Here is a 17,518-nt window from a genome sequence, read left to right on the forward strand (position 1 = left end):
CCCATAGACAATTCCAGTTGTAACACTTTCAATGCAGAACATAATAATTAATTAGAACAGTCTGTGTTCATCTGTAAATAGTGTCACTATAACTGCAAAGCAGCCTATTGCTTAGCGTGATTCTCATTTCCCTTCCCAGTTCTTTTTAACCACATACTTTAATCATGTTTAATATGTGTAGCTGCCGCTGTCTCTGACTTCAAACAACGACGGAAAGATGTGTGTAATCGTTTGAGATGAAATTAGGTGAAAGGTGACTCATTCTACAGTCCTATGGTTTTTCACCCAGGCGCCGAAGCCCAGTAAAAAGTAAACAGTTTAGTTTATTCATTTAAATAAAAGTGAGTCAGGGAGTGTGAGTGCTGGCAAAAGTGGGCGTGAAGTTGGTCCACATTTAATCAGATTCAATACAATTTATTCGTGATTTTAAATGCAAATTATTTTTTAATGCACTATCGTGCTTACTGACCAGCCATGTAACAGTTGTAATACGGTTAAATCCATGTTTGTTTACTGCACGCTTGCCTATAGGGTAGCAACCAGTTTACATTAAACTTGTGCAGGACAACACATTGGCATAGAATCAACTCTTTGAAGAATTGTGTGGGCGGCTCTTAAAAGAGCCTTTGGGTTGTTGGTTAACCTCGCCTCACCAGGCTTTCCTGAGAGAAAGCCTGGTATTCGTTTACTAAACAGGTCGTCTGATCCGGTCTAGACCGGATGATATCTTACGTCATTTTGTATTCAAAACGGACTACACTTTGGCCGGAACTACCGACCGGAATCAGTTTTATCCAAGTTGGCGCATGCGCAAAACCAGGTTAAAACTGATTCCGGTCGGTAGTTCCGGCCAAATTGTAGTCCGTTTTGAATACAAAATGACGTAGGACGTCATCCGCTCCCGACCGGATCAAAAGCCCGAAATTGGAAGCGATCCCAGACTAGTTGTTGGTAGATCAAGTCGAAATTATTAACCTCCGAAGCCGTACAGAGTGCGTCCCTGCCTCTTCAGTGCATAGACGACATCCATTGCGGTAACGGTCTTTCTCTTGGCATGCTCGGTGTAGGTGACAGCGTCACGGATCACGTTCTCCAGGAAAACCTTGAGAACACCACGGGTTTCCTCGTAGATCAGACCGGAGATCCGCTTCACACCGCCACGGCGAGCCAGACGGCGAATTGCGGGCTTGGTGATTCCCTGGATGTTATCACGAAGCACTTTACGATGACGCTTAGCGCCTCCTTTTCCAAGTCCCTTTCCGCCCTTTCTTTTTTTGCTTTTTAAATAGACTTTATTGAACATTTTGCAGGTTTACAATCATTTTGCAGGTTTACAATCATTTTAAGCATTCAAATAAGTCATATGAATACAGTCATACATTAAGTAATTACACAATTATAATATAATATGTAAGGGCATTACTTTTTTTTTTTTTAACCCTCACCTTTTCCTTCTTTTTTACATCGAAGAGAAAAGCATACAAAACAAGAAAATAGAAATATAATAAATATAGAAAAATAGAAATAGATTTTTTTTTTCTTTTTTATAAGTTCAAAAGGTGCCATGGCTTCAGTTTGTTATGTTTAGAGTCCAGTGTTCGTTGCCTTCTGAGCTCAGTTTTTACTTGTTTGAAGACTACCTCCCCAGAAATGGTCTCCTGGTGGATGACCATGGCACTCCTAGTGTTCCACAATTTATTCACAACAGTGCAAATAATAGACCAAAAGAATTCTTGGTCCATGGCGGACATGTTTTCTTCAAAAACCCCGTACATTACAGCATTATACGAGACCTTTATATTAAAACCAAGTTGTGACATCTTCCCCCATACATATCTTGACCTTTGACAATCCACGAGCATTTTGCTGCAGCTGTGTGTGTAGATACAAAACTGAATGCCTGCTGGACTCAGAGCCCTCTCTTTATATCCGCGTTCTGAGGACGTAAGGGAGGACAGGCAGCCTGCTCTACACTGGGCGTTGCCAAAAAAAGCTGCAGCCCCGACCCCACCCCCTTCTTGGTTCTGCATGACAAGACCTCTCCAACGGTTATGAGGTGAGGTGGGTCTGCTTTGTTAAAACGATAGAATGCCCTGTGCCAGAATGTAAAGAGGTAGAAACGATTGGTCACCTTTTAATCGACTGCCCCAGATCAAAAGAGGTATGGAGTCAAATGTACGACTTGGGGGTCAGGGTGCCTTGCCACAGAGACATTTTATATGGCAATTTTATTTGTGAAAGAAAAAGTGTTGATTTATTTTGGCTGTGCATCTGTATAACTGTTTATAAGATCTGGAAAACGAGGTGTAAAATGTCAACTGATAACATCGTTGTGAGTGCCGATACAGTCTGTAGACAGGTAAAGTCTGAGCTGAGAAAGAGGAGAACATTGGACTTGAAAAGAGCCTCGCCAATTTTAAATTGGTCAGCAATTACCTTATGATTCCTCTAATTTATTATTCTAATGTAATCCTGCACTGTTAATTTTGTAAATTAAATTTATTTTTGAAATGTTCTTATAATATCATGTAGCCTAATGCTTTAAATGTCTTATAACTGTAGCTTAATACTTTAAATGTTTTGTAATTTTGTAAAAAGAAAAAAAAAAAAAAAAAAACTTTTCTTGAAATGCTCCTTTTTGGCTACAGTATGTCTTGAATGATTTGTAACTTTGTAAAGAAAATTAAATGCTCCTTTATTGTATAATGTATGAACTGTAACTCTGTGCAAAATTCAATAAACATATTTTGAAAATCCAACGGTTATAGGGCATGGTTACTTATAAAGATGAGAGACTTGGTTGGTGGAAGTTTTGAATTGATTCCCACTTTTCAAGTATGTGTCTTTTTTAGAATACCATATTATAAATCAGCAAGCCAGGAATAAGGGTACAATGTATCTCCACCAAGCAGTAAACATAACAAATATATTATTATTATTACCCTTATTATTACTATTATTATATTATGCATTTTATTTTCACAGGGTAGACCTCATGGGCGTTGCCCAAAACTGCAGCACACCCAAACGCGCACAAACACTTCTGTAAAATAGGCTATATAATGGCTGCTCTGGTTCTCGTTTTAGTCACATAATTCCTTGGTTACTACCCTCAATGTGTTCTTTAATCAAGTGCAATATGTGACTCTAACCTTTGTGCATTTGGAAATAGCTTTTTAGATACACTGGCGAAATTGTAACTTAACAATGCTTAAGCAGGTGTATCTTATTAGTGTGGTTGCCTACAGGACACTATTCTATAGTGTAGCTTTCTTATTTTCCCAGATAAACAATCCAGACTATTAAAAGTAAGTCCATGGGGAGTGGTGCTAGCTCGAGGATTGGTCGGGCCTCACATGACAATCTGGATATTCGATCATAAATAGGTCAGGGGGCCACATGACACCTGGCCATCTACACTTACTGTAGTCAGACCAAGAATCCCACATTGGCTGTTGAATGCTGATCCTTCATTAGCTGTTGATGGTCATCATATGAGCCATACAAAGCTTTGTATAGCTCATATGATCATATAGGCCAACTAGGAAGACGCCTCAAGCCCCTAAAGGACGAGGACGCGCCATGTCTTAGCCATCTGGCCAGTGATGTATATCGGACCAGTTACCCATATATGGAGACCCCTTGTACCCATATATGGAGATCCATGTACTGTAGTCTATATGGAGATAAACTGTGAGAGCCCAAACATCCTTACTCAGTTATTCGTTATGTAAAGGTCCTATGACGTCTATGACATCTGACATCATATACATACGATTTATTTTATGCCAATACATGGAGATCCCTGTCTGTAGAACCAGCCACACAAATATGGGCATTCCAATGAAGTCCTGTTAGATATGGACTTAATATTGATGACATCAGGGAACTCCATATATGGGCGTAAAAGGGATTCTGTTCGTGGTTCCCGTGACATCACAGTGAAGTCAGAGCGTGATGTCAGAGCAGCAAATCCATTCTGTTAGAGTGGTTCCCCTGACACCACAGTGATGTCAGAGCATGATGTCAGAGCGGCAAACCTAGACCTTAAAAAAGTGTACGCGTCCAGACAGACGGAATCAGCATGTGCCATTTCACATACTAAACTGCGACCTTCGGTCACAATCAGGTCACATTTATTGATGGTGACATCATCACATTACTAATTGCTAGTCAATAAGTATGGCCATTGGCTCATTATTAATGGTGAAGCTAAATAAAACCTAACATACCAACATGCATCTACACATAGAGTCCATTAACGATAAAACATGCCTATTAATAATTGATACATTATTAATACAACTGTTAACAAAAATGTTATTAAGCATGGGCCTTATCAGGATCTAAAACTCACATCACAGCCGATGCTTATTATTATTGTTATTCTTATTATTACTGCGTTGTAACACAATGGCTTTCGTCCATTATGGCGCTTTTTCCACTGTGTAGATTGTTTCAAGCATTTATCCATGTCACCTTAACCACACACACATAAGCACATTTTCGACTGCAGCTTTAGCTCCACACCACACCACACTACACCACACCACACCGCACCACATAAAAATATCTACATTTTCCATTTCACGTCCTTGTAGTGGAAAACCTGGCACAAGTGGGCGGTGTGGTGTGGAGTGGTGTTGAGTGGGGTCTGTGGAAAAGGGGCTTTACTGACACCAGCCACATGTCATCTCTCTTTTTTTCAGACAGGTTTTTATTCACCTGCTTTTGTCTGTCATCTGGGTTTTTATAGGGGAAAGTGCCACCATACAAATCATCGCATAAAATGCCATATATTTTCTTACTAGACATTTCAGTCCAATTGATATTCAAATGTGCAGACTTAAATAAAAGATCCCCATACATAATTTTAAAATAGGGAAATGAGCTTCTTGCTCGACCCTTTTTTTTAGTCCAGCTCAGTGCCTCTCCTGCATAAGGACCTTATTTTAAAACCTGACGCTACGTTTTTACAAAAGGAGATCCTTAAAGGAGTAGTTCACCACTTTTCAACCTGTCCTCATATAATAGGTCCTCACTAATGTTCATGATAAAATATCTCAATTTTTTTCTACTCAGTCTAAAGCCCCTTTTCGACTGCAGCTTTAGCACCACACCACACCACACCACATAAAAATATCTACATTTTCCATTACATAAAAGTACCCCTATCGGTAAGAAACAAATTGACCCTTTTAACTGTGATTACAATACAATATAAATTTGTATTACAACTATCCTAAATTTTAATACACTTTAATGGATTATAACTGTGATTATAATACACTATAATGTATTAATGTATTACTATGATAATTATAATACACTATAATAGATTATAATAGTGGTTATCACACAATAGAATCTATTGTCATGTATTACAACTATATCCTGGTGGTCTAAATGAAAAGTCAGTGTGTGATCAGTCATTATGAAGTGTTTGGCCCTGTGTGGCCTAGCTCAGACTAGCTCAGACCTACTCTAGATTGGATACTTTTAGTACCACGTTTAGTACCACTTTCATACCACTCTACCCAGGTCCTTGTAGTGGAAAACCTGGCACAAGTGGGTGGTGTGGTGTGGAGTGGTGTGGTGTTAAGGCTGGCTGTTAGAGCAGTTGTTAAATGGAGCTGCTTCGTAACAACTGTTAAATGTCCAGTTGAAAACTGTGATGAAGATGAAACCATAGAACACCTGCTTGTCGACTTTCACAGGTCACAGTATATTTGGAGGAAAATGTCACTAATTGGTTTTAAAGTTAAGATTACTTATAATGCTGTTATGTACGGAGTGTTTGAAGAAGAGCTGACTGCCATGATGGACCAGGAGTTCATGTGGTCTATTGTAGGCTATGTTATGTACTGTGGTAAATAAAATCTGGAACACACAAAGTGCCATGGTTATCAAACAGGAGGCCATCTCAGGAGAGGTGGTCCTCAAAGTTTCAAACAAATAATAACTGAACTGAAGACAGAGAACACTGGACTCCAAACAAAAAAGACTGAAACCATGGCACCTAAAGAAAAAAGGGGGGCATTTGTTTTGTCCTAATATCTTCTACTTCTTTATTTTCTATATTTCTATTTTTCTATGTCTTTATATTTAAAAGCCTTTCCGGCTAATGTGAAAAAAGTGGTTTAAAAAAAAAAAGAAAGAAAAGTAATGCCCTTACATATTTTGTATATACTTTAATATGTTCTTGTATTTAAATGCCTAATTTAATGCAAATGACTGTAATGCAAATGCTTAAATGATTGTAAAACATGAAATGATTGTAAAACCTGCAAATCTCAATAAAGTTTATTTAAAAAGGAAAAGAACCTTTCTGTGTGGAGTTTGCATGTTCTCCCGTGTCACCTAGGGTAAAAATGTATCCTCACAAAAAACCATGCAGTAATCCTCGTCTCTATACTGCCTCCCCCTGGCCAGCCGGGGCACCTGATGGAGGGGAAAGGAACTGTTTGGAATAACGTGTTCCTTCCACGCGCTACGTCCAACCGGGGAAACTCCCCCTGTCAGGTGAAAAGAAGTAACTTAGATTCTCACGCATAGAAGGAAGCACATCCGTTGCTCACCCCACACACACAGGCACCCCCCCCCCCCACACAGGCACCCCTCCCCCCCCCACACCCCCCCCCCCCCACACACAGGCACCCCTCCCCCCCCCCCCCCCCCCCCACGACCACCGCTCAGTTCACACGGGTGTGATTTTTTTATTTATTTAATGGAATTTATTTTAAAACTATTGTTATTATTAGCGCATGAAGGTTCTTTGTATATTTTACATAGCTGGGTCCCTATGTTCCCCTCAGGTCCTCCAGAACATAGTGCACTGTGCTGACCTGAGCAACCCCACCAAGCCATTGCAGCTGTACCGCCAGTGGACCGACCGCATCATGGAGGAGTTATTCAGCCAGGGAGACCGAGAGCAGGACATGGGCATCGAGATCAGCCCAATGTGTGACAAATACAACGCATCTGTCTGAATTGATCTTCTGAATGCATCTATCCGTCTGTCCTCGCTTGCAGGTGGGCTTCCACTTGCAGGTGCATGGGCGTCCATCCTCTGTGGGAGGGAGACGTGGGCCGACCTGGTTCACCCGGATGCTCAGGACATCCTGGACGCCCTCGAGGACAACAGGGAGTGGTACCAGAGCAACATCCCCCACAACCCCAGCTGATGCCCGCTACCTACCCCCGGGTGGAGGGGCATTCCAGTTTGAGCTCAGTCCAGGAGAGGAGTTGGAGGAGTACAGTGTTGCCAGACGTACGATAATTATCGTATTTGTACGATAATTTGACCCCCTGTACGATGTACGATCAATAATTCCAAAAATGCCCAAATGTACGATAATTTCGGCATATCATCAAAAAGAGCGTGAATTCACTATTTTCCCTGGCTGCTGATCTGGGATCTGGTTTGGCTTCTCAAAATAAGCCAGGAAATCAGTCAATCTCCCTAGATCTGTACTTGGAGGCATTAAAAACACTGGTTGCATCTTTCCAGACCAGTTTCAGGCTTTTATTTGTGTAAGCTCCAAGAAGTTGCCTGCCTCCACAGAGCATATCTGATGCGTTTTTGTCACGCAGGAGTCTAAAACGAGGTCGTTTCTTACACTAAAGACGCATTTTTTGGTGAAATTACGTTTTTACGCGAGTGATTTCTCTTTTTTTGGCCGTGTACGATAGTTTCATGTCAAATACGATAATTCTGAGCCTCCGGTACGATAATTCAACATTTCCCATCTGGTAACACTGGAGGAGTAGGACAGGGGGTTTGACATCGAGGAGACAGAGGGCAGCATCAGCCGTGGCAAAACCATGCCTGTGTTCTTCTCCTAACAACTCTTTGCCAAAATAGCCAATCTACAAGCTCACAACACGTCATGACGCGACACATTGTGATATTTTTAATACAGTATGCTTATTGCTTACCCTGCCACCCCTGTAACAGAAAATAATGATGTACCGGTCCGGTATTCATGGGTTGCATTTGTAGTCCTACAGCATGTGTTGAGGACCAACACAGGTGTTCTGATTGGCTTGAACATTAGTTCTATGGCAATCAAATACATTGAAACACCTGTGTTGGTCCTCAACATGGCCGTTTAGGTCTACACATGCAACCCATGTAATCCTAACTTTGTCAAATGAATTGTTTGTTTTCTATTTCACCTTTTTCTCAGTACAATCCTGCATCTGTTCCTTGGAGGAGTTGCAAAAGGGAGTTTATTTTGTTATTAATTCAGTCCCTACATTGACACAATAGAATATGATGATCAAGTCATGCAATACTTAAGTTAATTGTTAACAGCACAGTTATCTGTTTTTGTATGGAATTCATGATTGGTGTTTGTTGCAATAAAGACATGGATTGGCAACAATGTACGTAATTTGTTATCCCTATGTCCATAGAATAGTTCAAAACAAAATAGAATGAAGTTCACAAGTTCGCTAGCTTAGAAGATGGAAGTGAGAACAACATACTTAAAGCTATACTGTGTAAGTTGCTCAACTAGTGGTCAATAGCGGTATAGCAAACCGCGGTCGCGTTTTTCGGCCATTTTTCGCCGCGGACCGGGCCTCAGACCACCGCGTGTGCCTTCAGCTCGCCGAGATGAATCTTGGGTCTTGCATCCCTCTCCGACCAGGCATTCTCCTACACCAGACCAGAGTAATGCTGTAATGCTGTTGTTATGTTGAGGCAAGCTACTTCCTGAGAAGACGGCAAGACTCGCTGATTGGCCGGCAGTGTATGATCTGCGCTGTGATTGGCCGGTAGGGAGACACGTATACAGAATGATGCAGATGACATAATTTTGCCGGTAAAAACAGTCCCGGTCACGGCCACACGGGCTCAGTAGAACACATATAAAGAAAATACTTTTGGGGCTGAAATTAACAGAGTGGGTGTTCTAAAACTTTAGCGATTTAATAGTTAGGACAATTTCAAGACTTGTTTTATTAAAAAAGTTACATATAGCTTTAACCTTTTGGAATAATAGACTCCATTTGTTTTGTTTGTCTGTTGTCATGTGTGCTCTTCAGTGAGAGATTAGAGCAAGGTACAAACTTGGGAAAAAATAAATTATAGCACCTTATGTCATTAACACTAGGTAAATAATATCGTTCACCCCTAAGATAACACCAGTAAGACTCCCTAATCGGGAGATAAGCGACCATCAAGTCAGCTGCGGCCTTGATGGCCCTGAGGAGTGGGACATCGAGAGCGAGAGCCGATCTGATAAACGAAGCTTTAATATGCTTAAACAAGATAGAGAAAGCAGGGTGTGATGTAGGCTTCCTTTGGGTCCCAGGGCATGCAGGTGTAGAGGGCAATGAAGTAGCCGACAAGTTGGCCAAAAACTCGCTACAGAGAGAGAACATAAATGTGAAAATCCCTTTGGGCAAGCCAGAATTCTATAGCACCATAAAAGAGGGGCTTGAGAAACAGTGGCAAGAGGAGTGGAACAATGAAGAGAAAGGGAGGCTGTATTTCTCAGCGCAAACATCTGTCAAAAGGAGCATGGACATGGGGGGGGACAGAAGAGACTCTGTCAAACTGACTAGGCTAAGATTTGGTCACTGTGGGCTAGCCAGCTGCTTGAAAACTGTTGGGAAACATCCAGATGGACTGTGTGAGTGTGGGAGAGCGGAGACTGTTGTGCATGTGCTACTTGAGTGTGAGAAATACAGGGAACAGAGGGCTCAGTTACGCAAAGAGCTGGAGGATATTGGAATCTCTATCTTGGATTATAAATCACTGTTCAGTCAGCGAAAGGAGCATCATGCTGTGGAGAGGAGCATCCTGGCTTTCCTCCGCAACGCAGACCTCTATCAGAGGATATAGGAACTCTAAGGAGTGCAATACCACCCTGAACTGCGGAGGGCAGTAATACGCTAAAGCGTCAACACTGCCGGAAACCCCATTAGAAGAAGAAGAAGATATTCTCTACCAGTCTCACTGAAACTCTAGCTCAGTCAGTGTTGCCAACCTAGAGGATTTGTCGCTAGATTTAGCTACTTTCCAGACCCCACTAGAGACTTAATTTGTGAAAAGCTTCTAGAGACAAATCTGGCTACTTTTTCTGCTGATTTGGAGACAGATATTGTTTACAGGAGCCATAGATAAAACCCTATTTTTCCTTCCTTTTCCCTCTCTCAGCCTCCATTTGCTGCTTGCCTTCTCCTCAGTGACACACAAACGTGCACGCCGCATCTCTTTCTCTCTCTACTGGTACTGCCGGCGTGCAAAAAAATACAAAAACTCGAATTATTACCCTAGAAACGTGCACGCGCATCTGTTCATGTGCACACGCTTTTGTGTGCACGTGCGCGCAGCGCGCGTGCACCCCACCCCTAGCGACTTCTAGCTACTTCTGGGAGAGCCACTAGCTACTTCCGTTACTGGGGAGTTGGCAACACTGAGCTCAGTGCATTTGAAACTCCAACCAGAAGAGAATCATGGCAGAAGTCGCCCCAGCTCCAGCCGCCGCCCCGGCCAAAGCAGCCAAGAAGAAGGCAGCACCCCGACCCCAAAAGACCGGTCCCAGCGTCGCCGAGCTTGTCGTCAAGGCCGTGTCAGCCTCCAAGGAGCGGAGCGGTGTGTCTCTGGCTGCGGTCAAGAAAGCGCTGGCTGCCGGCGGCTACGATGTGGAGAAGAACAAGGCTCGCGTCAAGATCGCCGTCAAGAGCCTGGTCGCTAAAGGCACTCTGGTTCAGCTCAAAGGCACCGGCGCGTCTGGCTCTTTCAAGATGAACAAGAAGGCAGAAGCGGTGAAGGCGAAGAAGCCTGCTGCTAAGAAAGCCGTCAAAGCAAAGAAGCCCGCTGCGACCAAGAAGCCCAAGAAGGCGGCAGCAAAGAAGCCCGCAGCTGCCAAGAAATCACCGAAGAAAGCCAAGAAGCCCGCCGCCAAGAAAGTAGCAGCGAAAAGCCCAAAGAAGGCTACCAAGAGCCCCAAGAAAGTTGCAAAGAAGCCCGCAGCAGCCAAGAAATCTCCTGCCAAGAAGGTTGCAAAACCCAAGTCGGCAAAGAAGGCAGCACCCAAAAAGAAGTAAAATGTCAGTTCCATGTACATTTACACCCACAAAGGCTCTTTTAAGAGCCAACCACATTATTTTACAAGAGTATCCTCACGTATCCTTATAGCCTACACCATAACATAAACATTTCCATAGCTAGCCTGGGTTATAATCCAACCACTTAGTCCTTTTTTTTTCCTCACATGCTTTGAACTGTAAAAAACACTATTTATTGCCCTGGCGTTGTGGGTCAACTTCAAAATGACATGAATAGTACCATTACACATCTCGTATAGGCATTTGATATACATCATTATACGATATAGATAAGAGGAGTTGACTATCAATATAAATAGGGGTGCTGTGACCAAAAACGAACAAGGGGGAGGTGTTTTGTGTGTGTGCGTGCGTGCTCTGCTGCTCTGCCTGTCCTCCCTTACGTAAAGCACAAAAAGATTTGAGCTTGAGTTAGGAGACAGGAATATCAGCAACACAGTAAACAGTAACATGTGTTATACATATCATTCCCACCATGTTTTAGACAGATATATGGATGGATAGCAGATTGTATGAATAAACAGATCTACCTGACTATTGAAATGGTTTAATTGGGAATTCGGGTATTGGGTATTCTTTGTTAAAACTATTTAAATCTCCATTACTTTGTAACACTAAATCATTGTTGGTCTTTCATTTGCGTCACCATTTACTGTGTCGTCTCTGACTGAGGCGCCGTCAATCTCTGGTTGGTCAGGAACCTCCTTCTCTGAGGAGGAGCCACAATTCACCGTTACAGATGTTTCTGATTTGTGGGGAGCACTATACGTCACTGTTACGACTTTTCTGATTGGAGGGGAGCTCTCAGAGTCCTTCTCTCCAATAGACGGCTCGGAAAACTCAACTCCGCCCACTTGAAGATGTTATAAATAATGCTGTATTCCTTTTTCCAGCACATTTCTCTACGACTCCCATTTAAGAACTGAACTACCACGATGTCAGGAAGAGGTAAGACCGGCGGAAAGGCCAGGGCGAAGGCCAAGACCCGCTCATCCCGTGCCGGGCTCCAGTTCCCCGTGGGTCGTGTCCACAGGCTGCTGCGTAAAGGCAACTATGCTCAGCGTGTCGGTGCAGGCGCTCCCGTCTATCTGGCGGCTGTGCTCGAGTACCTGACCGCTGAGATCCTGGAGTTGGCTGGAAACGCTGCCAGGGACAACAAGAAGACTCGTATCATCCCCCGCCATCTGCAGCTGGCCGTCCGCAACGACGAGGAGCTCAACAAGCTGCTGGGTGGAGTGACTATCGCTCAGGGTGGTGTTCTGCCTAACATCCAGGCTGTACTTCTGCCCAAGAAGACTGAGAAAGCTGCCAAGAAATAAATCTGCTTCATTCGATTGACAAACCCCACAAAGGCTCTTTTAAGAGCCACCCACTAATTCAATTTAAAGATTAATTCCATGGCCTTCTATAAATGGATTTGTTTTTATAATCCGTCTCATAAGTAGCCTATTTGGTAGTTGTTTGTAGGCTATTATATTCTAGGGTGTGACTCTTGTCCATAAATTGTTTTTTTTTTCCTCTATTTTTTTTTCCTTCTCCTGATCACATAATTACAATAGCCATTTCTTATACACCGAAATATACACGTAGATGTATAATACATTATAAATCATGTTTACTGTGGTCGTAATGATTTGTAGGCTATTTCCATGTCAAATAAATTGATAGTCCATAGTTGACAGTTTTTGACAAACAAATTAATATAATCTAGAACTATCAATTAGATCGGTAAATGGTTTAAAATCAGATATGCCTACTTATTCATATACAACAGAACCTGTGTCAAGTGTTATTTTGTCACTTGAATAGAAATGTTTATATTTCTTTGACCCATGTCATACAACATACACAGTCAGCAAAGCATTTTCAGTTTGCTAGAAACTAATATTCCATAGTATTATCTATTACTGCAACTCCAGTATGAACTGTCAGTGTTCCCCTCCAATCGGTAGCAGTGACTTATGGTACCGCCCCAAAGAAGTAGTCTACTGACCAATCAGAGAATGGCGGCGTCTCTGAGGCGCAGATAAAACGCAGCAGCCTGCGTTGTTTTCTCATTCTAAACTCAACTCAGTCAGAAGTAGCCATGGCAAGAACCAAGCAGACAGCTCGTAAATCTACCGGCGGCAAAGCGCCCAGGAAGCAGCTCGCCACCAAGGCAGCTCGTAAGAGCGCGCCGGCAACCGGTGGAGTGAAGAAGCCTCACCGTTACCGCCCTGGTACAGTGGCTCTGAGGGAGATCCGTCGCTACCAGAAATCCACCGAGCTGCTGATCCGCAAGCTGCCCTTCCAGCGCCTGGTGAGGGAGATCGCCCAGGACTTCAAGACCGACTTGCGCTTCCAGAGCTCCGCCGTCATGGCTCTGCAGGAGTCAGCCGAGGCTTATCTGGTCGGTCTGTTCGAGGACACCAACCTGTGCGCCATCCACGCCAAGAGGGTGACCATCATGCCTAAAGACATCCAGCTGGCCCGTCGTATCCGTGGAGAACGTGCTTAAATCTTTGTCATCGTCTTAACCCACAAAACGGCTCTTTTAAGAGCCATACACTTTATTTTTAAAGAGTTATTCATACAGTAATGCTGTGACGAAATACACACACACACACAGTCCACTAACTGCAGACATCAATTCGACATGACACTTAGCTATGAGTGAGTTTGTACCACGCTTTTGATCATGTTCGTTTTAGCTGGGGTGAGTAGGTGTTTTGGGTCATTGCGTCCCATGCACATTGAATTTCAAAACTAACTGATAAAAGTCACTCGAGGGAAAAAAAATGTAGAAAATGACAATATGGTTTCAATATCCTTATTCAATTTTTAATGTTGACTATGAATTGAAGTAACCCTTCATAGCTTCCCCATAATTACATGTACCCAATGTCATGGCTTAATAAAAATGTAATTAATACAGCCTTTACAGACAGCTAGGCTACAACAAAAATCATTAAAACTACCAATCACAATTAACATGAAATCAACTCCGTATAGAAAGTGTGGGCGGCTCTTAAAAGAGCCTTTGGGTTGTTGGTAGATCAAGTCAGCATTATTAACCTCCGAAGCCGTACAGAGTGCGTCCCTGTCTCTTCAGAGCATAGACAACATCCATAGCGGTCACAGTCTTTCTCTTGGCGTGCTCGGTGTAGGTGACGGCGTCACGGATCACATTCTCCAGGAAGACCTTCAGGACACCGCGGGTCTCCTCGTAGATCAGACCGGAGATACGCTTCACACCGCCACGGCGAGCCAGACGGCGGATAGCGGGCTTGGTGATTCCCTGGATGTTATCACGGAGCACCTTGCGATGACGCTTGGCGCCTCCTTTACCGAGTCCTTTTCCGCCCTTCCCTCTTCCTGACATTTTACTGCAGTTGTATGTGTAGATGCAAAATTGAATGGCTTCTGAACCTAGAGCCCTGTCTTTATATCCGTGTTCTGAGGACGTAAGGGAGGACAGGCAGACCCCCCCCTCCCCTTCCCCTCCCCTCCCACTGGGCGTTGCCAAAAGCTGCCGCCCAGCCAACAATAACCCCTCCCCTCTCTACCCAGCAACACCCCTCCTATAACTTCTACTAGTGGTCTTCAAACATTTTCATGTCAAGGACCCCACATAGATATTTAGCCACGGACCCCGTGGTATTTGCTAAATTATTAACATTTGTTTTAAAGTTCACAACCTGTGTGAGCTTGTAAGATATGTTAAAACAGGAAATTAATCACATAATGGTTACATGGTCGGTGAAAACAATGATACATAGATCAGAAGCAATTACAGAGCGCTTTTGTGCATGTTGTCTATGATTGTGCTAGATTGTTTTAGAGTTATTAGTCTACTTGCTTGGTATTTTTCACATTATACAGAGCACATTTGGGCATGTTGTCTATTGTGCTACAGACTAACCACGTTTACCACCTTTCTTCCAATCTGATTAAAATAAACCTGATTGAAGGTTTTGGATAAGTGTTTACATGTGGTGAGATCAATCTGATCTGTTTTTTGATCAGGATGTAAAAAGGTCTAGACCACGACCACCCCTCTGCATCTGATTAGAATTTAAATCTGGTTGGTTTTGATCAGCTTTATTTGGTGTACATACATGGAGAATTTTAATCAGATTTATTTTAAATCTTGTTTTAACCCGATTAAAAGTTTACATCTATTGTTGGAGAAAATAGAAATATAGCCTATTGTATTTTTTTTATTAATCATAGATGTGGGGTGGTTCTTATAAAGTTACATTCTTGTAACATTCAAAGTGGTTATAGGGTATAGGCAACCTTAGACACGGGTGCCAACATTGGCACAGGGCGATGGTGATCACTAGACAGAAGTGTGAGAGAGGACTTTTATTTCAAAATCAAATATTGTTTCAAACGTGGTCAATTAAATACTGATGGAATGACATTAAAATGTGGCAGTTGTTCTCAAACCTTTTCATGTGAAGCTGAAGGACACATAAATTGACACTTGCGGACCCCCATTTGAAAAAAAGATATATTGCAGGGACCCCATAAGAGAAGATTTTTACGGATTTTAGCAGTGATTCTCAACCATTTTAATGTTACAATTTTACACAACCCCCATTAATGGCATTTCTGAGACCCCAAGCTATATTGTAAAAGGGGTCTGAGTTATTAAAGGGTCCATTTGGTTCCTGATTGTGATTTAGCTGGGGACCCCCTGGACCTTCCTCAAGGACCTCTTTGGGTCCCTGGACCCCACTTTGAGAACCAACACCTTAGGGGGTTCATACTACTGTACTTGTACTGTAGCCTACACTGTTAACCCATCAAAACATTTCACATTTTAGCGATATACTGCAGTATGTGTGGCCAGCCCACTTACTAGACAAAGCAGGGTGGGACTTCACACCAGCCACCAGGGTACTTTGCCCATGTTAAATGTGAATAGCTCTATTGTACCACCGCGTGAAGTGGTCCCCTGAGTGATCACTTCATCAGTGTGCAGCCCACTTACTGGACTCACCCTGCATCTCTATGCAGAGTGGGACTTCATGCCAGCCCCCAGGGTACTTTGCCCCTGCTAAATACCTCAATTGTACCGTGTGATCACTTCATCATTGCAGCGTGTGACTAAAAAGTACTACTAATAGTATAGTTGTGTTATGCAATGTAAATGAGGGGACATTACTCCAGTTTTGATACATTTTAGTGTAAAAAATGAATGTGCAGTTACAACTGGTTATACCAAAGGGCAGTGCAAGAAAAATGTTTTGACTTAACAAAGTGGCAGTAAAGACACATTAGCATTGCATCAAACTTGCAAAGCAGAAGGCACACTTATACACCCACAGTTCAGCACAAATATACAACACCAGTTACGAGATAAAGGGTGTATTTAGCAGTATCTTTAGCAGCAGTGTCACTAATGTCAAAATGAAGGAGAAAAGGCAGGCAGAATAATTCACTTGTCAATGTATAATGCAGACTCCACATCATCACAACATTACTTGTAGGGATGGTCAGTGCTGCTACTCTGTGACGCTGACAGAGTTTCCAGAGATCAACACCTCTTACACAACCCACCTACCAGTTACCCATATATGGAGATCCCTGGTACCCATATATGGAGATGCATGTATGGTATATGGAGATATGCTGTGAGAGCCCAAACATGCTTACTCAGTTATTTGTTATGTGAAAGTCCTATGATGTCTATGCCATTTGGCATCATACCATTTTATGCCCATACAAGGAGATCCCTGTCTGTACAACCAGCCACACAGATATGGGCTGTCTAATTTGGTTTCTGTTAGTGTGGTACGTATGTGGCCGATGTGGCCTCCCTATCATTCCCATATGAAGTCAGTGGCAAACCCATGGACATGCACTCCGATTTTATTTCCAAGTTACAATGACAAGCAATTATATTCTATGGAAGCAGTCTAGCACAAGTGCTTTTAACAGTCATTCGGATAATATTGCTGATTTGCCGCACAACTCTGGGGAAAAATACTATGTTTTTTACACTCCATTGATAAATGAGGGCCTCTGACTTCCAACAAACTTAAAACAGAGTGAATCTCTGAAATTGAGCTGCATTTGGCTGAGGACCCTTAAAGCTATACTGTGTAAGATTCTCAACTAGTGGTCAGTAGCCATATAGCAAACCGCGGTCGCGTTCGCGTCTTTCGCCCGTTTTTCGTACCTTCACACCCCCGCGTCTGCCTCCACAACGCCGAGAGCTATCTTTAGAGGGGTCCCTGGTTCCTGGGCGTTCAGGCATTCCGGAGAAACGGACGACTTCACCCTGCCTGGTAGGCGAGATTAGCTTTTGAGTAAAGAGACACACGGGCGACTACAAATATGGCGACCCCACTTCAAGATGCGCTGCATTGGCCGGTAGTGTACCATGTGTGCATGATCGGCGATGTGATTGGGCAACGTATACACAACGTATACAGATGATGCAGAT

At 42.9% G+C, this 17,518-nt stretch overlaps 4 protein-coding genes across 4 annotated transcripts in view; 3 read left to right on the top strand and 1 right to left on the bottom strand.

Moving 5' to 3' along the window:
• Positions 1 to 11,061, top strand: part of LOC308283909 (histone H1-like) — a gene marked incomplete at both ends in the record, with an annotated part of 141,916 nt that extends 130,855 nt beyond the window's left edge. Inside the window, one exon of the mRNA XM_080724424.1 lies at positions 10,927 to 11,061. Within this exon, the coding sequence (XP_080580550.1) occupies positions 10,927 to 11,061 (135 nt within the window). The remainder of the gene's footprint in view (positions 1 to 10,926) is intronic.
• A 956-nt stretch (positions 11,062 to 12,017) lies between these two features.
• On the top strand, positions 12,018 to 12,401 carry LOC308283939 (histone H2A-like; the record flags this gene model as incomplete). The annotated part of the gene is made up of 1 exon (XM_080724453.1): positions 12,018 to 12,401. One exon carries the CDS (start codon positions 12,018 to 12,020, stop codon positions 12,399 to 12,401), a length of 384 nt encoding a protein of 127 aa, XP_080580579.1.
• A 767-nt stretch (positions 12,402 to 13,168) lies between these two features.
• On the top strand, positions 13,169 to 13,579 carry LOC308283928 (histone H3.2; the record flags this gene model as incomplete). Its single annotated transcript, XM_080724442.1, has 1 exon — positions 13,169 to 13,579. One exon carries the CDS (start codon positions 13,169 to 13,171, stop codon positions 13,577 to 13,579), a length of 411 nt encoding a protein of 136 aa, XP_080580568.1.
• Positions 13,580 to 14,131: 552 nt separating this feature from the next.
• LOC308283958 (histone H4) lies at positions 14,132 to 14,443 on the bottom strand (the record flags this gene model as incomplete). Its single annotated transcript, XM_080724472.1, has 1 exon — positions 14,132 to 14,443. One exon carries the CDS (start codon positions 14,441 to 14,443, stop codon positions 14,132 to 14,134), a length of 312 nt encoding a protein of 103 aa, XP_080580598.1.
• Between the last annotated feature and the right edge of the window lie 3,075 nt (positions 14,444 to 17,518).

The sequence above is a fragment of the Nannobrachium achirus genome (assembly GCF_963921795.1).
Source record: "Nannobrachium achirus genome assembly, chromosome: 4".
In the NCBI taxonomy this organism is placed as follows: domain Eukaryota; kingdom Metazoa; phylum Chordata; class Actinopteri; order Myctophiformes; family Myctophidae; genus Nannobrachium; species Nannobrachium achirus.